Here is a 25,919-nt window from a genome sequence, read left to right as displayed (position 1 = left end):
GCAGGCTCGGGCCGCACCCACCCGTTCCACACACCAGGCACACCAATGCTGCCTTTAAGGGTCTGACCCGGAGGGGCGGGGCCCACATGTAGGTCCTCATGTCACACCTGGTATGCAGAGGTGGGGTCAGCCCTCGGGTGGCCAGGCCACCAGATGGTCAGAGTATCCCAAAATCCACTCCACCCTCAGGGTCAGGGCGCTTGGACTCACCCCCACCCCGCTCGGGGTCAGGGCACCTGGACTCACCCCCACCCTCAGGTGGATGGCACCCAGGAATGCCTGGTTTCCCCCTGCTGCGTTGCATGGGGTCTCCTCAGTTAGGGGTCCTAGGCCCAGGGCAAGTCAGGTCCTGGGAGGTTGGGTGCTGGTCACCCTGCATGGCCTGGATGGGAGCCCTGTGGTTGGCACTTAGCTCAGCTAGGCTCCCTGGTCAGCATATGGCTGGGTCCACATGTAGGAGCCACAGCCTAGAGAGGCCTTAAACCCTCACCCGAGCCAGAGGCCACGGGGCTGGAGAGGCTGCAGCACGGGTGTGCTTTCCACGGAAGCTCCAGGCCCGTCTCTGCCCAGCAGGGTGTGCCAGGCCCGAGGGAGCAGCCTGGACAGCCTGAGGACAGCCCCGAGGCTGAGGCCTTCACCCTGGATGTGTTCACGGAGAGGCTGCCACCCAGCGGGAGGATCACCAAGACAGAGTCCCTTGTCATCCCCTCTACCAGGTGATGGGGGCTGCACGGCGGGGTGGGTCGGTGATGCACCTGTCGGGGGAGGGGCTGTCAGGGGCATCAATCGGGGTGGGTGCATGTCAGTCCAGCCTGATGAGCTCCCTCGGGTGTAGACAGCAGATTCAGGGCCTCGTCCCTCTTCTTAAAAAGGAGAAGCAAACCCCCTGCCCCAGCATTGGGTGTCAAGCCTGCAGACCCAGATTCCACCCTACCTGTTTGAGGGCAGGGTCAGGCATGTCTGCCCTCCTGCAGGTGCCCCCACAGCCCCCTGAGTAGCCCCTGCCTCAGCCAAAAGACACACATCCACCAGCTTGATTCTTCCAGGATCTCAATTTCATGTTTCTGTGATATTTGGGACTTTTTCCAAAGCAGTGAGTCTGGGCACTGGTTTTTACCTTGTGGCGGCACCCAGGTGCCTGTGTCCGCGCTCTGGAGCCAGGTCGCCCTGGCAGTCTCAGTGCCCTGCACTGGCCTGCACCTGGCTCTGCCCAGCTCTTGGCCCGGGCAGGGAGGGTGAGCTCAGTCCTCACGGTGGCTCCAAGCCTCCTGGCCTGGCTCACAGTCTCACAGGCAGAACTGCGTGGGGTCCCGTCGGAGGCACGGCCTCACTTGTACTCAGCTGCTCCTGTGGCCCCCCAGGGCTGGTGGCCCCTCTGTGCAGCCCGTGTTCCCACTGCCCATCAGTCGGCCCCGTGCTCACCCTTCCCTGTCCCCACCACAATGTGTAGGCCACTGCAGGCCTGCCCCTGCCCCCTGCCCCTGTTCCTGTTCCTGCTGCCACAGCCACTTAGCCTGTCCTGGTCCCCAGTAGGTCCGAGGGGAAGCAGGCTGGCCGACGGGGCCGGAGCACGTCCTTGAAGGAGCGGCAGGCAGCACGGCCCCAGAATGAGCGGGCCAACAGCCTGGACAACGAGCGCTGCCCGGACGCCCGGAGCCAGCTACAGGTGCAGGTCCAGATGGGGGTGGAGGGCGTGGCACGCCCAGGAGGCAGGGCTCGTGGTCACCCTGGCACCAACCAGGGCAGGGCAAAAAGAGAAGCGCAGGGGGCCAAGGGTGCTGGGCCACAGAGCATGCCTGGGCTTTGGAGGGCTCCTGCTACACAGCAGGGCAGGCGGGTTTGTCAGGAAGGCCATGTGGACCCCAGGGCAAGTTCTAGTCCTTCTGCTGCCCTCCCTGGTCCAGGGAAGCCTCATTGCTTGGCCAATTTAGCCCAGGGGTGGTCTCCAAGCTGGCCAGCTCTCTTCCTGCCACTGAGCCTCTGTGGCTGCAGGGGGAGCAGAGGCACTGCAGGCACCAGGGCTGGGGCGGTGGGGATGGGCGCTGTGCTTCTCTTCTGGGTGTGGACAGGGCTCTGTGCCTCCAGATCCCCAGGAAGACCGTGTATGACCAGCTCAACCACATCCTCATCTCCGACGACCAGCTTCCCGAAAACATCATCCTCGTCAACACCTCGGACTGGCAGGGGCAGGTAGAGGTGCAGTCTCTTGGAGTGGAGGGTCAGGGTGTAGGACAGAGGAGAGTGGGCTCCTGAACCTGCCCCCACCCGGCACACCGGGTGCTAGAGCTGCTGGCTGTGGTTTGCCTGGACGTGCCTGGGGTCTCTGGAGCCCCTGAGAGCTTTGGTGAGGGTCAGGTGCTGGGGGTGGCCTGGGCGGCTGTGCCGAAGTCAGCGTCTGCCTGTCTTCTGCCAGTTCCTCTCCGACGTCCTGCAGAGGCACACGCTCCCTGTGGTGTGCACGTGCTCTCCTGCGGACGTCCAGGCGGCCTTCAGCACCATCGTCTCTCGGATACAGAGATAGTGAGTTGGGCTCCACCCTGTACTCACCACCCAAGTACCGCTCTCGGTCCCTGCACCCCCGCCTCTCTGCCCATTGCTCCGGGGCTGGGTGCGTCCTGCACCTGGGGCTGTGACTGGTGTCCACAGAGGCTGACCCATGCGCTCCTCGCAGCCTGGCCTCCCCTCAGTTGTGGGCGGGAGCAGCAGCCTGGCGGGTGTCCTGCCACACTGGAGTGGTGGCCTCCTGGCCCGTCCTTGGAAGCCTAGGCTGAGGCCATGACTGTGTGGCCCCTCAGCCTGGGCACGTTTAGGCATGTGGGGGTCCTGGGTTTGGGCAGCTCCAGGGCAGTTGTGGCATGAGTGGCCACAGGCACGGAGCCCCCTGGGCTCACACTGGCATCCTTGGACGGAGGACAGCTCCCCTGAGGCGTCTGTCCCCTCTCCGTCCCACCTGCCTCTGGATTGCAGCTGCAACTGCAATTCCCAGCCCCCGACCCCCGTGAAGATCGCCGTGGCGGGAGCGCAGCATTACCTCAGCGCCATCCTGCGGCTCTTCGTGGAGCAGCTGTCCCACAAGACGCCCGACTGGCTCGGCTACATGCGCTTCCTGGTCATCCCGCTGGGTGAGCACCGCGCCGTCCACCTGGGCCTGGGCACAGACGCCACGGGCAGTGTGGCGTGGTATGGCATGGCGTGTTGTGTGGCGTGGCGTGGTGTGGTGTGGCATGGTGTGGTGTCCCTGCTTGCTACACATTTGTTGTTTTTAAATGTTTGTTTGATACGGTAACACTTTAATTTTAATTATATGCAAGATAACTCGATTGCCCTAAAACAGCCATTTGGGTCAAGATAAAACCATCGCCCTCTGAAGGGGCCTGAGCTGGGTGTCTCCTCCATCAGTCACTGTGATAACTCTATGCCAGTTTCGATTTCCAAAGTCAGGAGTGCAAAGCAGGGCTCGTTATTAATCCTCTTAAATCATCCAGGTCCTGTGTCGTCGAACTCCATTACTTCTTTAGGTCCGTACAATGTGTCTTACCATGAAACAGACCCATCCAGCCTTAATCTGTTGACCAGCAGCAAGGCCTGGAGGTGGCACCTCCCCCGTGTGGCCCTCACGATGCCAACGTCAGAGCCCTTAGCCAGCCGAGGCCTCTGCACGGTCATATGTGCCCTGCTGGGCCTTCCTCAGTGGCACTCAGGGCTCTGGGACCTCAGCTCAGGGCTGGAGCTCCTTCAGCGGGGCCACAGGCATCCACCAGGGAGGGGCAGTGGTGGCTTTCTCTTTCGGTAGCAGGAAAGTGGGCTTGTCTGGAAGGCAGCAGCACAGGCCTGGGGTCGAGGTGGCCCAGCTTTTGTGCTGTGGTGGGAGCCTTGCAGCTCCGAGTCCCCCGTGGTGACACCAGCCCCACCCCTGGCATGCAGGCTCCCACCCCGTGGCCAGGTACCTAGGCTCCGTGGACTACCGCTACAACAACTTCTTCCAGGACCTGGCCTGGAGAGACCTGTTCAATAAGCTGGAGGCCCAGAGTGCAGGTGAGGCCCGGGCGCGTCCACAGCCCACGCCACCACGGGAGGAAGGGGCCCTGGTCTCCCCACGTGCCATGCCCAGGAGGCCCCACACCTGCTCAGGCTCAGCCTCAGGGAAGAGGCCATGGACAGGGCCCACTGGGGCCTTGGCCAGGACGCCTCCTATTCCCCTGAGCCTCGGAATGTTGGAAGCCGTGGGGCCTGTCTGGGAAGTGGCGGGCACAGCCCTTCAGGTCTTCCCACACTTGGCCTGGTAGCGCCTCGAGAGTAGGGCACCAGGGCCCCTCAGCTGCAACCAGCGAGCCCAGCCGCACTTTGGGGTGTGGGAGGCCTGGGCGGGGCACCGGGGAGGCCCAGCTCAGCCCCGCCTGGAACCCTACCTGGCACCAGCCTAAGCCCCCACTGCCTCCTCCCCCTGCAGTACAGGACACGCCGGACATTGTGTCACGCATCACGCAGTACATCGCAGGGGCCAACTGTGCCCACCAGCTCCCCATCGCAGAGGCCATGCTGACCTACAAGCAGAAGAGGTAACGCGGTGGGCCCGGGCACCATACCACAGGCTGCCGCCAGCCACCAACCCTCCGTGGGCCTCCCCACCCGCTACTGGGCTCGGCCTGGTGGGCCGCAGAGCCCTGCACCGGGCTTAGACCAGAGCCTGGGCCAGCCGGGCAGCTCTGGGCCTCCCTGACAGCAGGTGCTTCCCCGCGCCCCAGGTCCCTCATAGTAAGCGCCATTTCTGCACCTGTTTCTGTGCATGTTGAAACCCCATGTGATGAGAAGTTGACAGGATGGACAGCTGTCATGGGGCCAGGGTGGCAGTGGCCCAGCCCCTCCAGTCTGGGCACCTGTTCCTTCCACAGCCTGGGTTTCCCAGGCTGGGGAACCAAGGAGTCCCTGGGCCTCGGGCCCTGTGGGTGAGTGATCAGCTCGTGTCCTCACCTGCCCAGAGCAGGACAATGCTCAGGAGCCCCGGGCCGAAAGCCCTGCAGAGACCTGTCTGTCCTGCCCGGCGCCTCCTCCCTGCACACCCGGCGCCAGCTGTCCCACACCTTCCCTAGACCACAGGGGAGAGAGCCGAGCGCGAGGCACAGAGCCAGCACTCACGGGCTCTCCCACACAGGAGCCCCAGTGAGGCGGGAGCCACTGAGAGCCCTCGGCAGTCCCTGGAGGGCTCCTGAGGGCGTCGTAACCTGTCTGTTTTCTCTTTTGGTGGCTTTCTGAAAAGGAAAAAGCATTTTCATTTTGACTTTACCCTAAGGTACGGCTCTCTGGGTCTGCCTCCCACCCTGTCTGTCCCCAGGCTGGTCTTTAGGCTTGTTTAGCAGAGTCACCGTCTGGGTTGCCTGCTGTCCTCTCTCTGGGCTGGGAGTCAGGACCTGAGGGCCACCAGCTGCAGGCTGAGAGCCCACACGGGAGAGGGGAGGTGGCCCCAACCGGAGTCACTGTGTGCTGACGTGGACCCTTTTCCTCCATCCGATCTCTCACACTGAGTCAGGGGAGCAGCAGATGGGCCCTCCTGTCCCCGGGCCAGGCCCGTGTGCTGGGACTCCACCCCAGAGCCCTGAAGCCTGCAGGTCGGCCAGGAAGGCCTTTCCTCCCCTCTGTTTTGACCCTGGGTTTTGATTTAAGAAGTGGCCAGGTATAGCTCCTCCTCATTTTAAACCAGGAGCGAGTGGCTGGTGTGGACACCAGGGTCACTTGGGCCAGGCTGTGCCCCAGGCCCTTCACGTTTGTTAACCTGGCAGCAGCCTAGCAGGGGCACGGGTGCACGCCCTACACATGGGGACACCCAAGCAGGTAGTTAAGGAGCTGGCCCGGTGACACGGCAGTCAGCGGCTGTGCCCTGGGTTGCCTACACACTGCAGAGCCTGGCTCCCAGGGCTCCCTCGAACACCTGGGGCTGGCAGAGAGGGGTTTCTAGCATGTTATGGCTTACCTGGAGGCAGGGCCAAACTACCAAGACTTCCAAATGGGGGTAAAGAGCTTTCATTCCGAGGCGGCTCCACCCCCTAAAACCTTTCATGTTTAGAGCCAAGTCCCAGGCACCCCCAAAGCTGCCCTTTCAGACACAGCCACCCCTTTTCCTCGGCCAGGTGCATCCTGCTGCAGGGTGGGGGGCCCTGCTGGTCCTCCTGTGGGGCTCATTCTCTACCCCGTGTCTTCTGCCCTGTGTGAGGTCATTTGCTGTCCTAGGAAACCCACCCCCACCCCCTGCCCTCAGTAGGGTAGTTGGGTCCCTGGGGCCCCCTTGCTGGAAACACTGCAGGCCTGGGACCACCCACCGCCGCAGGGCTGGGTGCAGGGAAGACACAGGAAGGGGGCTGAACATCCTATGTCTTGTCCTGCTAAACAAGCCTTCGAAGGTGAAAGACCAGCCGTGGGGGCCTCCCCTGCTGACCCCCGGCGGCCTGCGCCCTTGCCCCCTGGCTGTGGCACGAGGAGCCTGTAGCATGCTCTGGCTGCCCGGGCCGCCGCAGGCTGTGGACACAGCTTGTCTCTCCCAGGTCAGCTCTAACGAGCAGCAAGCCAGGGCCTTAGGGGGCCTTACACCCACTCCCACCCTGCGCCTCCTGCCCCTGCCTCCGCGTTACAGGGGTGACGCTGGCTGCCTCCGCATTACAGGGGTGACGCTGGCTGCCTCCGCGTTACAGGGGTGACGCTGGCTGCCTCCGCGTTACAGGGGTGACGCTGGCTGCCTCCGCGTTACAGGGGTGACACTGGCTGCCTGGGGTCCTGGAGGGAACCCAGCAAAGGCCATGAGTGTCTTACCTGCTCTGTCTATCCAGAGGAGGGTCAGTCAGGAGGCTGAGAGAGGGCAGGCGGTGGCACAGCCCTTGCGGCAGGGGACCTGTGCAGAGCCCTGTCCAGCCAGGCTCACCTGCGAGAGTCCCTCGTGAGGTGACCCCTGCTGGCCCGCCCTCCTGTGCCCAGAATGGCACTCCTTCTATGAGGGCAGGCCAGGCCTGGAGGGCAGCCGCGAGCCCCAGCCTGCCCGTGCAGCGCGTGGGTGGAAAGGGCTGCTCAGGCATCTGGCAGCTTGCCCAGGGCCATGCGGAGTGGCCCCCAGGGCATCTGCAGCCTCCGTGCCCGCGGGGCCTCCCCACGCCACGGTGGCATGCTCCTTACACTCCTGACCACACTGCCTCCACAGCCACGTGTGTGCCTCCAGGGTCAGGGTGAGGGTCTCAGCGTCCAGCCGGTGTCACCCCTGTCATATTGGCCCATGTCCAGGGCTGGGTGCTGTCTGCATGGCCCAGAGGTGCAGCTTGGCTTTGAGAGTTCCAGCAACATCCCTGTGTCGTGACGTCTCCTGCATTTGGCCTTCATCTGCCACTCACTGCCCCATGGGCCTCGGAGCAGAGCATGGATGGGAGGCCACCCTGCTGTGGCTGGCTTGGTGGGGGGGTCTGGCTAGGGAGAGGGCAGGTAGCCCTGGGAATTGGGGCCATCCATGCCCTGGGGACCAGCGGCCGCCACCTGTCTTCTGTGCCTTCGCGTGCCTGGGAGGACACGGATGTCACTGAGATTTCCAGACACTGGTCTGCTCAACAAGGCAGTAGGATGTCAAGGGCCACATCCAGGCACTCCTGTCTCCTGTCTGACAGCTGTGGACAGGGCCAGGGTGCTGGGGGGCCAGGAGGCCACCCTGAGGCAGAGGTGGGCCTGAACACAGGATTTGCATCGCTTTATGTTATTTGAAATGGACAAGAAGAGGAGAAAGTTTGGCTTTCAACTCCTCTCCTTAGAAATGGAACTAGGCCTGGGGCATCTTTAATGGGATGGGAGGAATCTGTAGGTGGTTTCATCCAGAGGCATTTGCCAGGTCTTCTGCAGAGGGTGGGCCAGGAGCCGTCCAGGTTGGCGTCCGGGGAGGGTGGGTCTTGCCAGCCGCCGTCTCCTCACACTGGCGCTGTGAAGACGGGGATGGCACCTGCTGGGACCAGCCGCAGAGGCTGCCTCCTGGGAGTGTGCTCTGCACCGACCACCGGGCGGGGGCTGTTTTACTCGTGGGCACACTTTGTGAGGAGCACTGGGATCAAGCCTCTGCCCTGCAGGGCTCTTGGGGAGACAGCACTGCTGGTCCTGGGAGCTGGTGCTCCAGGCAGATGGCCGGGCTGGGCCTGTGGCATCCTCCCCTGGGCCCCTGGGATTCTCCCTGAATGACCCTGTGCTGGACGGCAACCCAAGGGAGGGCCGGGGCCACTGAGCGAGGCCACGTTCTGCACCTGGTGCAGGGCTGTCCCTGAGGGGCACCCTGCTGGCGTGGCCGTTCTCTTCCTGCCCCCGGCGCTCCAGGGGCAACAGGTGGTCCTCCGCAATGTGTGTGCACAGTCTCCACCTGTAAGACAGCCACTTGCTGGCATCAGACTCTGCAGTTTGGGGAAACGAGACAGAAGAAACAGCTGAGGGAACTGCCCAGAGAGAGGGCACCAGTTGCTGCTGCGGGGTCCGGCCGAGGAAGCCGGGCGGGGAGGCACCTCTGTCCCTACGTGCAGGCCACAGGGATCCCTGAGGCCAGGGGAGAGAAGGAAAGAGGGGAGCCAGACCCAGCCCACCACTCAGGATAGGCCCTGCCCTCTGGATCTTTCCTGGGGCACAGAAGGAGATGTGGCCCCTTGTCTTGTGGGAGAGCTCCCTGGGCCCGAGCCCAGGCTGCAGTGGGGCACAGTCAGCAGGAGCCTGCGCGAGCTGGGCCACAGGACAGCCCTGCTTGAGCCGCACACGTCGGAGGGGAAGACAGACGGGTCCTCTCAGCGGCCCCGCAGCTCCTGTCCTCACACCCTTGGCATCTTCATATGGACGGGCTGTGACCAGACTTCCAGGAGAGGCTGCTGTTATCTGCCAGATGTTGTGTGGGGCCAAGTCCAGACAAAACCTCCACTGCCCGCCAAGCACATTAGCTCACGCGGGGCATGGCCTGGGGCGTGCGGGGCCTGCCTGCAGGCTGTGTGTGGGGTGTTCTGGTAGAACGTGGAGGCCCACTGCAGCCAAAGCCTGGCCTGTCCTGTGGGCACGGATGTTACCCAGATGGTCTGGAGAAAACTTCTCCGCCCTGGCTTTGGTGCTGCTGATTACCAGAGAGGGCCCAGGCTCTTCCCGGGAGTCCCAGGGCACCGGCAGCTGCCCTTACCCCAGCGGAGCAGGGGTGCCCAGCTTGGTGGGGCAGTGGAAATGCAAGCTGGACAGGGCTGAGCTGGCTGCGTGGGCGTCGGGCACCTAGGATGGCAGAGTGAATCCCTCCGTGGAGCTGTGCCCTCTGGCCTGCCCTCCTGACCGTGGGTGCACAGAGACCCCTTTGTCCTTCCAGCATGTCAGCATGTCAGCAGGGGCCCAAGCGTTGGTCCTGGGGGCCAGGCCAGGGCCGGCAGTGGTTGGGGATGGGTGGGGCCGGACACACGGGGTAGGGCCGACTGGGGCAGGGCTGTCTGGCAGGGCTGTGCCAGGTTCTCAGGCCAAGAGGGAGCTGTGCCCACCAGGCGGGGCTGTGCCCTGAGGAGAGCTTAACTGTCTGTTTCCTTGCTCTTAGCCCTGACGAAGAGTCCTCCCAAAAGTTCATTCCCTTTGTCGGGGTGAGTACTGGCCAGCTGTATGTGATGGGAAACTGCACACCTGCCAACTTGTCGTTTATAGTCAGAACATTTGGGGATTGACTTGATATATTCCAGAACCTTCTCACAGATATGAGCTGGGGATTTGCCTTCCCATCTGGCCTGTCTCAAAGCTCGCTTCCTTCCCTGCTGGGGTGGGGTGTGGGGCCAGAGGTTGTTAGTTCCCCCTCTCGTCTGCCTTGGGGGCTGATAAATGGAAGCAGAGACAGGTCGGTGGGGCAAGGCCTCAGGAACACCCAGCAGGCTTGGCCCAGCGTCTCAGGAGAGGAGAGACTGCCTGCCCGAGTTGGGGAGGGCGCCTCTGTCCTCCAGGAGCCCACAGCCCCGGGAGCTTCCCAGTGCCCACTTGGGCTGCAGCCTGCAGTGTATAGGTTTCAGTTCCTGCCCTGCCCAGGGTTAGGGCTGCTTCTGCCAGCCAGGCCATCTCCCTGCCAGCCCTGGGTCTCCACAGTCTGTTTCCTGCCCATCTTTTCGCCCTGTTGTGTGGCCTCCCTCCCGCCAGGTGTCTGCTGTGAGACAGACCCACAGGGCCTGGCAGACAGGTTGCCCAGGCAGGGGAAGGGTCTCTGGGCCTCGGTTTCCCCACTGGTGGAACAGAGGCCTTTTCGTGCACCGTGCAGTGGTTGGGTCTGCTGAGGGCTCTGAGGCAATGGCTGGCCCTCTGGGAGGGTGGAGTTTGTCTTGAACAGCGGCTGCCCAAGGAGCCTTCTCTGGTGACAGGAGTACACTGTGCTCGGGCACACAGACCTTCCCATGCAACCAAGGCCCTGCTGTGTCACTGGGACTCACAGTAGATCTACATAGCCGCCTGTGGCTCATGGCTGCCACGCGGGGCCTATCCCCGTCGGCCCACCAGGGTCCCTCTCACCAGCATCCTGGTCTTATTGGACACATAGTTTGCAGCTGCCGTGAGGGCCGCCTGTAGAGAGAGCAGTCCCTCCTGCTGAGGCCACACACCCTGAGCACTGTCTGTCCCCATGTGGCTGCTCTGAGCTCAGCTCTGCTCCATAGATGGGGAGAGAAGGGCAGGAGGGACCTGGCACCACCCTGGCCGCTCCAGCATCATGGGAGTGGTGGCCACAGTGGGGAGGGCACTGGGCTAGCTGAACTGCACGGCTTTCACCAGCCAGTGCCTGTTGTTTTCTAGGTTGTGAAGGTTGGAATTGTGGAGCCATCCTCGGCCACATCAGGTAACCTCATCCCACCCTGAGGCCTTGTGAGTGGCCCGTGGGTGGGCTGCAGGAGCACGGTCACTCTGGTGACCCTTCAGGGCCTGAGAGCCGGCACGTCCCAGTCTCACGGTGGTGCTTCTGCTCTGTGGGGGGTTCATCCTCCAGGGACTGCTGTCATGAAGCCCCACATCAAGGCTGGCAGGGTCGTCTTCCAAAAACCGAGGAGAATCCGAGACCCTCCCGCCTCACACAGGCCACTGGGGACTCCCGCCCTGCCCACCCCCAGGGGCTGCCTGGCCTTCTGGCCACATCCTGGTCCGGAGGGCCTGGTGGCACCCGGGCAGAGCAGCAGGTGGGCTCAGCCTGCCCCTATGACTCCTCCCCAAAGGCGACTCGGACGACGCGGCCCCCTCGGGCTCTGGCGCGCTCTCCTCCACCCCGCCGTCCACATCTCCTGCGGCCAAGGAGGCCTCACCCACCCCGCCCTCCTCCCCGTCGGTGAGCGGAGGCCTGTCCTCCCCCAGGTAAAGGTGCCTCATGGCTCAGCACGTTTCACTTGCCCGCCCCACCATATGCTGCCTGATTCAGTCATCCTCCCCCACGTCACATCCACCTCTCAGGGCACCTGGCCTGTCAGCTGGAGGGGCTCGGCAGGACGGCTGGGTCCTCTCTGGCCACCTCCTGCCGCAGATCTGGGGTTTGGGGGCAGGACCTCTGGGGGACAGAAACTCCTGCACATTGAATAAACGTGGGCGTAGTGCTGGGCTGTCTCTCAGCTCTGTACACAGTTGGGGCTTTTAAAAAACAAGCTGAGGGCAGAAGGCGTAAGAGACGGGAGTCTCTAGGTGGTCCTCATGGGATCAGCTTTGACAGCTGTGCTGAGGCCCCGCTAGCCCGCCCGGGTCTCTCCGGAGCAGACCTCACTCAAGTGGAACTAAGTCATGGGGGGTGTGGGCCCTGAGGCCAGGCGTGGTGCTGGTGCTGCGTGCAGGGCTCACACCAGCAGACAACCCCCCGACCCCCTGCCTCCGTGTTTCCAGCCGCCGGCTCCTTCAAGGCTGCGTCTGAGGGAGCTGGTTCACATGAACCCTTAAGACTCCAGGGGGCAGCTTGGAGAGCGGGTGGACAGGCCTCCCAGGCCGAGGCTCTCCTGTCGCCAGGGTCCCTGTAATTTACGCAGGACCCTTCTGGGGGTGACCAGGCACGTGAACAGCTCCACAGAGCATGCTCCAAGCACCCAGCCCTCTTCTGCTGGCAAGTTGGCACAGGTGCTGGCTGTCACCTCCTGGCCTGTCACAGGGACAGTGACGTCCCCATCACTAGGCCCAAGGATGCAGGTGTGAATGCCTCCCTCTGCCTTTCCCAGCCAGGGTGTCGGCGCCGAGCTGATGGGGCTGCAGGTGGACTACTGGACGGCAGCACAGCCCGCGGACAGGAAGAGGGACGCCGAGAAGAAGGACCTGCCTGTCACCAAAAACACGCTCAAGTGCACTTTCCGGTCCCTCCAGGTCAGCAGGCTGCCCAGCAGTGGCGAGGCTGCGGCCACGCCCACCATGTCCATGACCGTGGTCACCAAGGAGAAGAACAAGAAGGGTGAGGTGGGGCCGGCTATAAGGCCACACGGCACAGAAGGGCGGCTCTGTGGGAGAGGGCGGCTCGCAGTCAACAGGGATGACAGCCCCCGGCTGGCCTCGGGCAGTCCACGTGCACAGGCAGGGGCGGGTGGGGTGAGGGAGCCTGAATCCTGAGGGCAATGAGGGTCAGGTGCTTCTGACCAGAGCCTCAGGCGGAGGCCAGCTAGGTGGGCAGGAGAGCAGCTGTCCTCAGTCACTGTGGAAGGCAGGTTTCCTAGGTGAGCGGAGCCATGACCAGCTGAGCCCCCAATGCCTCCCCCACACGTGCCCCTGGCCCTGGCCCTGGCCCTGGCCCCAAAGGAGCAGCAAGGTGACAGCAGGGCCTCTTTTCTCCTCCCAGTGATGTTTCTGCCCAAGAAAGCAAAGGACAAGGACGTGGAGTCTAAGAGCCAGTGCATTGAGGGCATCAGCCGGCTCATCTGCACTGCCAGGCAGCAGCAGAACATGCTGCGGGGTGAGCACCACGGGCCCCGGGGTCTGTAGAGTGGGACGTAGGTGAGAGCACAGCAAGGCTGCTTTGGAGCCCACCATAGGAGCTGCGGGTGTCTCGCTGTGACATGCACATTCCATGATTCAAGGTGCGAGCACATTCGATGAAGCCCTCAGTGAGGCTGACAACCTTCCAAATGCTGAGAAAGAATTTTTTTTCAACCCTTTTTGCTTTTTAAAAAATAATGACTTGTTTCGGTGGTTTTTTTTTTTTTTTTTTGAGACAGAGTTTTGCTCTTGTTACCCAGGCTGGAGTGCAGTGGCGTGATCTCGTCTCACTGCAACTTCCACCTCCCAGGTTCAAGCCATTCTCCTGCCTGAGCCTCCTGAGTAGCTGGGACTACAGGCGCCCGCCACCACGCCCGGCTAATTTTTTGTATTTTTAGTAGAGATGGGGTTTCACTGTGTTGGCCAGGCTGGTCTCAAACTCCTGACCTCAGGTGATCTGCCTGCCTCGGCCTCCTAAAGTGCTGGGATTACAGGTGTGAGCCACTGCGCCCGGCCTAAAAATAATGACTTGTAGTTTAAAAGTGTTGGCTGGGTGCAGAGGCTGAGGCAGGAGAATGGCGTGAACCCGGGTGGCGAAGCTTGCAGTGAGCCGAGGTGGCGCCACTGCACTCCAGCCTGGGCGACAGAGCGAGACTCCGTCTCAAAAAAAAAAAAAAAGTGCTTTGGAGAAGGCACCGTGCAAGTAGCTGTTTCAGAAACGGGGCTCTGGAAGGCTTTCCTCCTTTTCAGCGCGGGTCAGATGACCTCCAGGTCGACGTGGCCCTGTCTCCCCACAGGGGTCTCTGTTTTAAGGGGCCTTCCAGTGCCTTCTCCCCACACCTGTGCAGGTGGAGGTGGATGTGGACAAGCAGCGCCTGGCGGAAGGTGGTGGGGTCCGCTCCTTCCACCTGCAGGCAGCCCTGGGGGAAATGCTGCCCTCCCCACCCCCCAGGGCTCTGAGGTGTGGGAGGGCAGGGGCAGGGGCAGGAATGGCGTCCCTCAGGAGCCAGCGTGGTCCTGGAGCCCCCGAGTCCCTGAGGAAAGTGTTGGCGCCCTCCAGCATGGGGCTCCTTCTCATCCTGTACCCCCGGCTGCTACCCAGCCTGGTGGGCCAGGCAGGCAGGTGGACAGGGTAGGCAGGCCGGGCAGGTGGGCAGGCGGTCAGGCAGCCCTCTCCCACAGTCCTCATCGACGGTGTGGAGTGCAGCGACGTCAAGTTCTTCCAGCTGGCCGCGCAGTGGTCCTCGCACGTGAAGCACTTCCCCATCTGCATCTTCGGACACTCCAAGGCCACCTTCTAGCCCCACCCACCGAGGGGCCCACCTCCTGCCCCACGCTGGGAGGGGCCCAGCTGCACTTCTGTTAACATTTCAGTTTACTACAGAGACAGACCCTTAAAACACAAAGAGAAACAGTCTTAAGTATGAATGTGCTGACAACCTGGAAACTAACGGGGGAGCTCCCGCCGGGAGCCGAATAACTGCTCTGCTTATTAACCCGAACGTTCGGCCCGGGGCTGGGAAGCCAGAAGGACAGTGCTGAGCCATGGATCGCGGAAGGCGTGCTCTGGCCTCAGAGCCACCCAGAGCCTCACAGGCCAAGTTCTTGCCTCTGTCCTGTCCTTCCTGGAAGTCAGGACTGCTTCCTCAGGGAGCGCGGGGCAGGCAGAGCTCAGTGGCCACAGGCCAAGGGCCATGGGGCCACTCAGTCCCGTTGGGGGTGTCCTGAGTTGAGCCTGGGGGGGGCCATCCTGCCCGCCTAAGAGATGCCCCCAGCACCGCACACTCGTGGTTCCCAATAAACTCCTGCCTGCGGCGGAGGTTTTATAGCAGCAGATATTTTTAATGCTTTTAAATACATGTTCTAATGTAGCTGCCAAACATGTTGCTCTTCTGAAGTCCCCCTGGGGCTGGGCAGAGCCAGCAGAGCCTGCCCCCACTTCCCCAGCCCCTGCCCCACCCCGCCTCACACCTTCCCCACTCTCAGGCTGTTCTTGAAACACCGTGAGGCTTCTGCGTTGTAGTCCCTGCCCCAAATTTAGCAAGCACAGGGGCCCCCACAGCCCCAGGCGGCCCCAGAAAATGTTCCAGAGCCCAGCTTGGTACACAGTGAGATGCTGCTGGGGTTGGCCTGAGGTGGGGGCCACTTCCTGCTGCTCTACCCCAGTGGGTATGTCTGAGGTCAGCCATGTGGGTATCTGGGTTGAGATTCAGGTTTTGGTGAATGTGGGGCAGGCGTCCAGGTGTGTTTGTGTCACCTGCTGCAACGCTGTGGCCAATGAGGATTCCAGCAGGATGGCCCGACCAGAGGGGCCAGCACTTTGGAGCCATGGGTGCAGCCAGGTACCCCGTGTGGGGCCGGGGAGGCTCTCCAGGCCACAGTCCTCAGAGCACATTGGGTCCCATGTTGTGTGTGGGTTCCATGCCCTCCACACAGCAGGAGAGGGGCCTCCCCGACCACACCTGCCCCCTCAGTCCTGCTTCTCCCCAGTAAGCCTGCACTCTGGGATCTCCATAGGAGGAGCTGGGGAAGCTGGGGCCCTCCCAGGGGCCCTGATCGCCCCTGGAGGCTCTTGGCCTGGTTTCGCAAGATGGAGCACCGCAGAAGGCTATGCTCAGAAAGCAAAGGCAGGGCAGGGTGCGCCTCGAGCCGGGGCTGGAGGAGTCTCCACCCTTGCTGGCCTGAGAGATGGCCCATATTGCTCACTTGCGGCCGCCCTGCTCTTCCTGGCCAAGCCCCCCGCCAGGTGGCTGAACAGGGTGCTTTTGTTGTGGCGAGGGGCCAGGATGTGACCTGGTGTGCGGCCTCAGCTCCCTGGGTTCAGGCCTCAGAGGTAGGCTGTGTGCAGGAGGCAGAGCCCCAGCCCCTCCCAACCAGAGCCCCTCCACACCAGGGCCTCCCCCTTCACCTGGGACCAGGAGGCTGGGGCACACTCCAGGGCGGGGGAGAGGGTAGGAAGGTCTCCCATTGAATCCTGGCTTCAGGCTCTGCCCCGAGAAGTGTCTGCGGTGAGGGTGTGAGCCCCGGGCTGATGGCCTCTGACCCCGGCAACAGGTGGGACGCTGACCCTCTCGTTCCAGCTGCCCCCGAGCTGGGCTGCAGAGCGTCTGTTTTTCTGCTCTCCAGTTTCTTTTTTTTCTTTTTGAGACGGGGTCTTGCTCTGTTGCCCAGGCTGGAGTGCAGTGGCATGATCTCAGCTCACTGCAGCCTCCATCTCCCAGGTTCAAGCAGCTCTCCTGCCTCAGCCTCCCGAGTAGCTGGGATTACAGGCGCCTGCCACCACGCACGGCTATTTTTTGTATTTTTAGTAGAGACGGGGTTTCACCATGTTGGCCAGGCTGGTCTTGAACTCCTGACCTCAGGTGATCCACTTGCCTCAGCCTCCAAAGTGCTGGGATCACAGGCGTGAGCTGCCGCGTCCTGCCTGCTCTTCCAGTTTCTTTCCCAAAGGTCACACTCAGTAGGGACAAGAAGGTGGAAACATCCTTACTGTGGCTTTCTGGCCTCGGAGCAGGTTTTAGAGGAAGGGGCCACAGGCTGCCTAGTGCATTCTGGCTGTGGGCGGCCCCTTTCCTGGAGCCCTCCTGCCTACCCCACACCTCCCATCTGGCTCCACAGCTCCATTCTTGCCCACGCAAGGGGAGAACATGGGCACAGTCTCCATCCAGCAGCTGGGGGTTCTGGTGGCACTCCCTGTGCCCCTGCTGCTGCTGGGCTGTGGGTCTGCCCTGCACGCAGGAGCCCCACAGCCCATCCCCCACACCATGCCCAGCACCAGGGAGGTTGGGCAGACAAGACCTGGGCCGTGCCCACCCTCTGTGCCTCGGTTTTCCCACTGGTTACACACGATGGTCGCATTTTCCCTGCCTACCTCACAGAGCTGTTCTGAGGGTGCATGGAGGAGCACTCTGTCCCACCAAGGACAACTAGAAACCAAAGCCATCTGACAGCCAGTGCGGTAAGGGTGGGGGATGTGTGTGTGAGGTGTGCACACCCCCCGAGACCTTGGCCCTGGACTGGCCTCACAGGAGGCAGCCCCTTGTAGAGCTAGGGCTCAGCCCCACCAGTCGTCACCACCGAGGCGCCCCTCAGGCCTGGTGGCCACTGTCCACTATTATGTAGACAGACCCCACCCTCGCCCAGGCCAGTTGTGGGCCAGTCCCGCCCTGCAATCTGGTCTGCTGCCTTCCTCTTCCATTTTGGTCCCCTTGGCCACTGTCTCTCGGCACGCAGGCCAGTGTCCTGGTTCAGTGCCTCGGCCAGAGCTGGGGCAGGAGAGGGGCCTCTGGGTGAGAGTTGGGGGTCTCTCTGCAGGGTACTGGCAGCCTTGCCACACTGTCCTCATTCCCAGATGGAAAGACCTGAGTGCCTCTCGCCTTCCTCCGGGAATGAATTCCTCATGAAAATGACCAGGCCACTTCTTCCGAGGGCCAGGCTGCCCGACCACCTGAGCCGCCCCCTCCCCGAGGCCTGTCCTGTCGTCTGCGGGTGTGCGGCCTGCAGGGGACTGAGAGCTGGGCTTGCTGGGCACCTCTGGAGTCTGACCCTGCGGGCCGAAGACGCACCACTGTAGTTTCTGCAGACCCCCATGCGGTTCATTGTGCATTGTTTGGTTTCTAGGATGTATGTGTTGCTAGTTTTTCTTTTTTTTAATGAAACCCGGGATTAATGTAAATAGCTTTTTGGGGAACGGATTCTAATGTCACGTATGTGACCGTGTGGACTATTTTAAGGTGCTGATGCAACACTAATAAACCTGGAAGGGCCGGCCCCCGCCTGCAGAGTGATTCTCTCGGCCGTCCACTCCTTGGGGGCACGCGGCGGAGCGGCGCCTCCCTCCCGCCCGCGCGCCCTGTCCTGGGTCCGCCCGCCCCAGCCCTGCGGCCCCGCGCGCGCGGAGGTGGCCCGGGGCTAAGCGGCATCGCGCCACGGGAAGGGCCGACACACCCCAAGTTCAGGTCTGTGCTTCGGGAGACCCCGGAGGCCGACGCCCGAAAGGGCCCGCGGGGCGATAGCGGCGACAGACCCGGATATGCGCCGGGGATCCCCCAGGCAGCGCCATCCCCCCGCCACCCGCCGCAATGGAGCCTGGAACGCAGGCGCGGCGCAGACCGGAAGCGGAACCGACGGGGGCGGGGCTTGCCGTAGCGGAAGTTCCGGAGCGAGGCGCCGGCCCCTTGGGCCTCCTCAAGCCGCGGTGTAGCCCACGGGCTCCCCTGTGGCCCCTCCATCGCGGCGGGTCTGTCCCTCCTTCTGTCTCCGGATGCCCACGTACCCCCCACCTCCGACCGCCGTTCCCGTGTGCCCCGTCCCTCCGCGGACCCTGGCCGCGCAGACCCCTCCTCCTCCCCACCGGAGAGGGCGGGCACGTAAGGGCTCCGGGCTGGGCCTGGGGTGAGGCCTGGGCCGTGTGGAGGGGAGGTCTCAGGGTCGGGAGCAGGGCGGTGGCAAGAGCTCTGGGCCTTTCCTTCGCCCCGGGCGTAGCAAGGCCGGGCCCTGAGAGCGTGCCTGCAGTGCTGGCTGAGGGCTGATGGCCCTGGTACCGCTGGAGAAGGCTGGCAGAGGCGTGGAGTCCGTGCAGGAGGCTGCCGAAGGCTTTCCAGGCTCCCGGGGTGGGGTCGGCAGGGGCAGAGAGGACAGTTCGGGAGGCTGGTGTGGAGAAGAGCTGCGGCGGGAGCTGGGGGGATCCACTCCACCCAGAGACGTCAGTGGCTGGAAGGTGACCCTAGCAGACCCTGATACTGTCACCATCTGCCCCCAGGGACTCAGGTATCGGTGGGCACATGGGTGGCCTTGGGGGCCCCGCCCCACCTCATCCTGCTCCTTCCCCCAGATCTCAGAGGTGTGGACAAGCAGCCTACCAGGGCTAGAGATGGACAGCAGGAAGCCGTCCCCCCAGGGGAAGAAGCTGGAGTCGTACCTCTCCCAAGAGCACAGGCGCTCCCCACTGGGCCTGACAGCAGCCTGGGGCCAGCCCAGTATCCAGAGCAGCGCTCAGCAGGGACTGCAGACTCAGGACTGGGTAAGCGGAAGGAAACCCTGGCCGAGACCACCCTCCTGTCCCCAGCCCACCTGAGGCCGCTGTCTCCGGAAACTCCAGGCTGGTCGTGATGGGCAGCCTCAGGGGAGGGCTGAGTGGGGACTCATGAGAAACAGATGGCTGGACTCAGGGGGCTCTCTTCCCCGTGGCCCTCAGCGAGCACCAAGGTGGACCTGCACCTCAAGGCAACACACTTCCCTCAGCGCCCCCGTGCCCCCCACCCCAGGCTGAAGGTGGCAAGAAGTGGGAGGGAAAGCACGGTCCCCAGGAGGGGCGGTATCCTTCCAACCAGGTGGGTCAGCTGTCAGGAGAAGGATTTGTCACTGAAGGTTGACCAAAACAAAATGCTAGAAGAGGCTCTGTTTCTGACTCCCCAAACTGGAAGCATCTCCTGGTCTCTCTGGTGCTGGACAGTGAGCTGCAGGCTTGTGTCAGGCCCAGTAGTGAGAGTGGTGGGATATAGCTGTTCAGCCCTAGGACGTTCCCTGAGGGCAGAGGAAGCCAGAACCCCACTTGTGTGGTTCCACTTTTGGAGGGTTCAAAGCCAGGCTCAGAGATGGCTCTAGGCTGTGGCGAGATGGGTGCAGGGGCTCCTGGGCACTGGCAATGCTTTGGCAGCTGGCGCTGGTCATGCAGCCAGTTCAGTGTGGGGAGCTCACTGAACCATGCGCACAGGCGTGTCTGCGTGTGTTCCCAGGGCTGCCCGCTGAGGCCCCTTTGTACCCTCTCAGTCATGTCCGTCAGGCCCAAATGCCTTCAAGACCCCTGTGACGGTGTCAAGTGCTGGGGAGTGGGGTGACCAAACCAGCAGATGCAGTGGCTTTTGGGAGGTGATCATCTCATGACAGGCAATCCGGACTATAAATACACATAGGTCACCTGTCTAGTGAGGGCTGCTCAGGAGGAGGGCCAGGGAGTGTGAGGCTTCTGTCCTGCACACGGCTGGGGACAGGGCACTGTGTCTGAAGGGGTAAGGGATGTGGATGCAGGAGGAGTGTGTATTGGACCCACATCCTGCAAGGACACAGGGACCCAGTGGCTCTTGGGCAGGGGCAGCCAGGCTGTATTTGTAGTTCCAAGAGATGGACTGGTGGCTATGGGTAATGGTGGTTGAGGACAAGGCGGGGAGGCAGGAGAGTGGGCTGAAGGCCTCCGAGGGCAGGCGAGCAGTGGGAGAATGAGGTTGTTGGCCAAGGGTGGAAAGGGGCATGGGTGCATCTGCTGACTGGCAGGTTTTTAGTTTAGGGACAGGGAATCTTCCCTAAAAAATGTGGGTGCCCAGATGACTTTATAGGTGGGCACTCCCAAACTTGAAATTAGTCATCCTCGATGAAGCTTCACCTGCCCAGAGCCACTTCTGATATGGAGCTGGTATCACCCAATACCAGTGCCAGAAGAGAGCAGAGGGAGAAAAGGAAAAAAAAAAAACGATGTGCCAGTCTACCTGTGGGCATAGATTGAAAAATCCTGAGTAAATACTAGACCAATTCCAGGAGTACCTGAAATGCTGAGTTTCGTAGCCACAAGGATGGTTCCTGCACACTTCCGCCTGCCAGGAGAGCAGGCACATGTCTCTTCACAGCTCTGTCCCAGTGCTTAGGACAGTGCCTGGCACATAGTAGGTGCTCAATGAATGTATATGGAATAAATGAAGTTTATGTAAATAAAAGAAGATTGTAACCCAAGGACAAAGGAATTTTGAAATCTATAAATAAAGTTCATTAACAACAGGTGGAAAATCACGTGATTGTCTCAATAGATGTTGAAAAGTAATACTAATAAATTCCAGTGTCTTTCCTTAAGAACAAAAGAGGTATAGAAACCCGTAGGTTCTGGATAAGGTGGGAAGAGATGGACATCTCTGTAGCCTGACGGAGGGGAGCTCTCAAGAGCTTGCAGTGACCACCAATGGAAGTATTTCAGATGCAAGCAGATGGACGCATGGTACCACTATGACGTTAAAAAAATCTCCAGGCACGGTGGCTCACGCCTGTAATCCCAGCAGTTCGGAAGGCCAAGGCAGGCGGATCACCTGAGGTCGAGAGTTGGAGACCATCCTGGCCAACGTGGTGAAACCCTGTCTGTACTAAAAATACAAAAATTTGCTGGGCGTGGTGGTGGGTGCCTGTAATCCCAGCTGCTTGGGAGGCTGAGGCAGGAGAATTGCTTGAACCCGGGAGTTGGAGGTTGCAGTGAGCCGAGATTCCACCGCTGCACTCCAGCCTGGGCGACAGAGGGAGACTCCGTCCCAAAAAAGTAAATAAACAGTATTCTGGAAATCGAAGCCTGTGTGGTAAATCAAGAAAATGAGATGTGTAAATATCTAAAAAGATGAAAATCACTGTTTGCAGCTGATATGTGACCTACTTGGAAAATCCAATTTAAGAAACACGAGTACGGATAAAAGAGGAAGTTTAGATATGTGATCACCATTCATGACTTTTCCACACAGTAAAAATAACAGGAAAATGGAATGGAAACAAAGGATACTATTCAATTTAGCAACAGGAACCAGGAAGTTCTTAGAAATAAACCTGTTATTAGCCAGGCGCGGTGGCTCACGCCTGTAATCCCAGCACTTTGGGAGGCCGAGGCGGGCGGATCACGAGGTCAGGAGATCGAGACCATCCTGGCTAACATGGTGAAACCCCGTCTCTACTAAAAAATACAAAAAAATTAGTCAGGCGAGGTGGCGGGCGCCTGTAGTCCCAGCTACTCGGGAGGCTGAGGCAGGATGATGGTGTGAACCCGGGAGGCAGAGCTTACGAGGAGACGAGATTGCGCCACTGCACTCCAGCCTGGGCGACAGAGTGAGACTGTCTCAAAAAAAATAAAAATAAAGCTGTTGAATTCCTTTATGAAGAACACTACACAATGTTACTGAACAGCATGTAGAGCGCCTCATGGAGATAGTTTATCATATTGGATGGGCAGATCTCATATGTGTGTTTTTGAGACAGGGTCTTGCTGTGTCACCAGGCTGGAGTACAGTGGCATGATCACAGCGTTACTGGAAAAGGGATCTCTATCTGGACCCCAAGAGAGGGTTTTTGGATCTCATGCAGGAAGGAATTTGAGGCGAGCTACAGAGTGCAGTGAGAAGAGATCATTGATTGAAAGCCGCTCCATTGCAAAGCAGGGCATCCTCAACAAGCAAGCAGAGGAACAGACCTGCTTTGTTTCAAGTTTTTCTTATATTGAGGTCTTATCTATGTAAAGACCAAGCTATGCCTACATGTGGGTAGGCTGACAGCATAACAACTATTATTCTATTGATTAAAAGAAAGCGATTTGACATTTTAGTGAGCAAGTACATTAAAGCATAACTGTAATTATCTTGAAAGCATATATTATTGTGGGTATTGGGACATCTGAACTTCCTTTTCTACGAGTTTGTCCTTGTAGGCATTACCAAGCTGCTTCCTTAGCTGTAAACATCTTAGGACCTGCAAGGAATATGCTCTATTAGTCTCAAGGTGGAGTTGAACATAAAATGACATTATCCTGGCTCTCCTAGACTCCTGCTTCCCTAATAACAGCTCACTACCGCCTGGACCTCCTGGACTCAAGCTATCCTCCCACCTCAGCCTCCCAAGTAGCTGGGACCATAGTGCCGTACCACCACGCCGAGCTAGTTTTTAAAAAGTTTTTGTAGAGATGGTGTCTTACTATGTTGCCTGCTTTGGTCTTGAACTGGGCTCATGTGATCCTCCAGCTTTGGGGTCCCAAAGTGTTAGGATTATAGGCATGAGCCATTGTGCCCAGCCAGATGTAACGTTTTAAACGTGCCAAGCTTCCCGAAAACAATTCAGTGTTTTTAAAAAAAAACAGACTTCATGAATCTTGAAAATTTCATTTTAAATGTACATAGTGATTCTGAAAATGTATTACTAGTTTACTTTAAAAAAAAACAATTAGAGGCAGGGTCTCACTGTTACCTAGGCTGGTCTCTAACTCCTGGCCTTTCTAAGAGCTGGGATCACAGGCATGAGCCACCATGCCCAGCCTTTGGCAATGTATTAGTTATCCATCGCTGCATGACAAATTTCCCCAGAGCTTAGCAACTTAAAACAGTAAGTATTTTTATCTTAGTTTCTGTAGGTCAGAAATTTGGGAGCTGCTTAGCTGGTGGCTTTGGTTTGAGATCTCTCGGGAGCTTATAGTTGAGATAGCAGTCAACACTTCAGTCATCTCAAAGCTTGAGGAAGGCTGGAGACGCTTCCACAGCAGCTCACTCACATGACTGGTGAGTCCATGATAGGGGCTGACAGGAGATCCTTACCATGTGCACCTCCCCATAGGACAGCTTCGGTATCCTCAGTATGGCGGCTGGCTTCCCCCAGAGTGAGTGAGTGGAGAGAGGGTGAGCTGAAAGCTGCAGTGACTTCCAGGACTTAACCTTGGAAGTCACACTCCCCTATTTCTGCAGTATCCATTTTGGATACACTGGTCATCCTATTTAATGTGAGAGGGCGACACAAAGGCGTGAATACCAGGAGGTGAGAATCACTGGATGCCATCTTGGAGGATGGCTCTCACAGGCAGTCATGTAGTCTATACGCTTTAAGAAATTATGTACTGAGAAGCATAATAGTGACATTGCAGAATGCCAGCGACAAAAACCTCAGAAGCAATTCGAGTGGGAAGACAGAACCTTCAAAGGAGCCACGGGAGCCCGTCACAGTAGAGCAGTAGCACGCCTATGCTCAGGGGAAGCCGTGCTCAGCCTGGAATAGTAGGCCCAGCAAAAATGGGTTATACAAAGGGCTAAATAAATAAAGTTTTTAAATGATAAAAAAGAGAATTTGCGGCTGGGCGCGGTGGCTCACGCTTGTAATCCCAGCACTTTGGGAGGCCGAGGCGGGCGGATCATGAGGTCAGGAGATCGAGACCACGGTGAAACCCCGTCTCTACTAAAAATACAAAAAAAAATTAGCCGGGCGTGGGGGCGGGCGCCTGTAGTCCCAGCCACTCGGAGAGGCTGAGGCAGGAGAATGGCGTGAACCCGGGAGGCGGAGCTTGCAGTGAGCCAGGATCGCGCCACTGCACTCCAGCCTGGGTGGCAGAGCGAGACTCCGTCTCAAAAAAAAAAAAAAAAAGAAAGAAAAAGAATCTGCCCCCAGCACACTCTCACCTCAGTTCTGAAGAAGTGATCTCAAAGCATCATGAAAGTGATGAAAGCTCTGAAATGGATAAAGCATGAGAGGAAGTAGGAAGTGTGTGAGTAAACTGAAACTGACAGTCACTGGATGTCACTCATGCACAGAAGAGCAAGGATACAATCAATATATGTACCCGCAATGGCATAAATGTCAACATGGTGCCTGTGAGTGGAACTAAAGTGTTCTAAGTTCCTCTGTTTGAGAAGAGGATGGGGGTGGGCCATGGTGGCTCACACCTGTAATCCCAGCACTTTGGGAGGCCTAGGTGGGAGGATTGCTTGAGCCCAGCCTGGCAACATGGCAAAACCCCATCTCTACAAAAAAATACAAGTTAGCCAGGCATGGTGACATGTACCTGTAGTGCCAGCTACTTGGGAGACTGAGGCAGGAGGATCACTTGTGTCTGTGAGGCAGAAACTGCAGTGAGCTGAGATTGCACCACCGCACTCCAGCCTGGGCAACAGAGCCAGACCTTGACTCAAAAAAAAAAAAAAGATCGAGTTGCTTGTCAACTTCGGACTTAGATGAGTTTGCCTGCCCTCACAGATTACAGCAGAAGAACAGACAGAAAGAGATACGATGGCAGACAGAATCGCCGGTATGTCATTTAATTCAGTCAATGAAAATGGACTAAGTGTTCCAGTTAAAAGACATTGTCAGAGTGGGTTGAAAACAACCAAGTTCAGTGGTAGGGTTGTGAACGGATGCAGGGGTAAGCACAGGAATATTCCAGCCGCAGGGTGAAGATGGGCACCAAACAGCCGTGCATCAGTTCACACTGCATTTTTCTGTCAAACTGCAAACTTACCTCGGATTGGGGAATGTGGCTGTGTGGATGCCTGTTGCATGCAGCCGCGAGCGTGAGTCTCATAGACCTATTCCTGAGTGAAAGAGGCAAAAAGGTGACAAAATTATTCATGCCATGTGGCTTTGTTCAGAGTTCGAAAGCATGCAGAAGTAAACAAGATATTGCTAATATTCATTAAAGTATAATTTGAAAAAATAAAGATGTTTTAAAATGTTTACTTGGAAAAGGAACCATGCAACAATTCTGGTTTTGGAAAATCAGAGCAAGGCCTGGCTTGTCCGCACCAGCTCCAGCAACTAAAGCTGTGTGGCCCTGTGGCAGAAGGTGGCAAAGACACCACTGCCTGGACAAGTAGCCCGGAAACCGACCTGTGCATAAATGTGGGGATTTAATTTATGTTGAGCATGGCATTTCAGAGTAGTGAGAGACAGACCTTTCAATAACTGGTATTGGGGTGATTGGCTGTATAGTTAGAAGATGGTAGAGTGTGGCTCCATCTCTCAAAAAAATGCACACAAAAAAAACATTAAACCCAAACCATGTAAGCACTGAGAGAGTATATGAGAGAATATTTAGGATCTGGAAGTGATAAGTGCCTTTTGTAGGCCAAACACAAAATCCTTGAAGGAAAAGCCTGACAAATCTAACTGCAGAGTTTTTAAACATTTCTGTGCAATCAAAGACACAAAAATGTTAAATGACAGTCTGGAAGAAAATACTTGTAATATTTATAACATTCAAATGTTTACCAACCAGAATCTATGAAGAGATGCTTGAAAGCAATGAGGAAACTATTTTTAAAACTGGATGGAAAAGTGGGCCAGGCACAGTGGTTCACTGCTGTAATCCCAGCACTTCAGGAGGCCAAGGCAGGAGGACCACTTAAGGCCAGGAGTTCAAGACCAGTCTGGACAGCATAGTGAGACTCTGTCTCTGCAAAAAATAGAAATTAGCCAGGGTGGTGTGCCACTGTAGGCTCCCAGCT

At 59.0% G+C, this 25,919-nt stretch overlaps 2 protein-coding genes across 8 annotated transcripts in view; both read left to right on the top strand.

The window, feature by feature from the left end:
• The window catches only part of PACS2 (phosphofurin acidic cluster sorting protein 2), an 86,276-nt gene extending 68,560 nt beyond the window's left edge, over positions 1-17,716 (top strand). For 2 of the 6 annotated variants that reach the window (XM_032179625.2, XM_032179623.2), the window contains exons 12-25: positions 574-716; positions 1,531-1,666; positions 2,086-2,190; positions 2,414-2,520; positions 2,968-3,122; positions 3,925-4,035; positions 4,451-4,559; positions 5,258-5,290; positions 9,560-9,602; positions 10,789-10,831; positions 11,202-11,337; positions 12,180-12,406; positions 12,788-12,901; positions 14,107-15,064. In XM_032179625.2, coding sequence (XP_032035516.1) covers positions 574-716; positions 1,531-1,666; positions 2,086-2,190; positions 2,414-2,520; positions 2,968-3,122; positions 3,925-4,035; positions 4,451-4,559; positions 5,258-5,290; positions 9,560-9,602; positions 10,789-10,831; positions 11,202-11,337; positions 12,180-12,406; positions 12,788-12,901; positions 14,107-14,225 — 1,581 coding nt within the window. In that variant the 3' untranslated portion in view covers positions 14,226-15,064. Of the gene's footprint in view, positions 1-573; positions 717-1,530; positions 1,667-2,085; positions 2,191-2,413; positions 2,521-2,967; positions 3,123-3,924; positions 4,036-4,450; positions 4,560-5,257; positions 5,291-9,559; positions 9,603-10,788; positions 10,832-11,201; positions 11,338-12,179; positions 12,407-12,787; positions 12,902-14,106 lie in introns of those variants that run through there. The other 4 variants (XM_032179627.2, XM_032179628.2, XM_032179624.2 and 1 more) reach the window with 3 other exon arrangements.
• Positions 17,717-18,094: 378 nt separating this feature from the next.
• TEX22 (testis expressed 22) overlaps positions 18,095-25,919 on the top strand; it is a 16,418-nt gene continuing 8,593 nt past the window's right edge. Inside the window, exons 1-3 of one of the 2 annotated variants that reach the window (XR_009210184.1) lie at positions 18,095-18,293; positions 18,758-18,946; positions 23,057-23,210. Coding sequence is in view for 1 of the 2 variants with exons in the window: in XM_032179637.2 (XP_032035528.1) it covers positions 18,455-18,643; positions 18,758-18,946 (378 nt within the window). In the remaining variant the exon portion in view is untranslated. Of the gene's footprint in view, positions 18,294-18,340; positions 18,644-18,757; positions 18,947-23,056; positions 23,211-25,919 lie in introns of those variants that run through there. The other variant, XM_032179637.2, reaches the window with a different exon arrangement.

Source organism: Hylobates moloch, unplaced genomic scaffold (genome assembly GCF_009828535.3).
Source record: "Hylobates moloch isolate HMO894 unplaced genomic scaffold, HMol_V3 SCAFFOLD_16, whole genome shotgun sequence".
In the NCBI taxonomy this organism is placed as follows: Eukaryota; Metazoa; Chordata; class Mammalia; order Primates; family Hylobatidae; genus Hylobates; species Hylobates moloch.
Note: the sequence above shows the minus strand (reverse complement) of the source record. Positions and strands in the feature narration are given on the sequence as shown.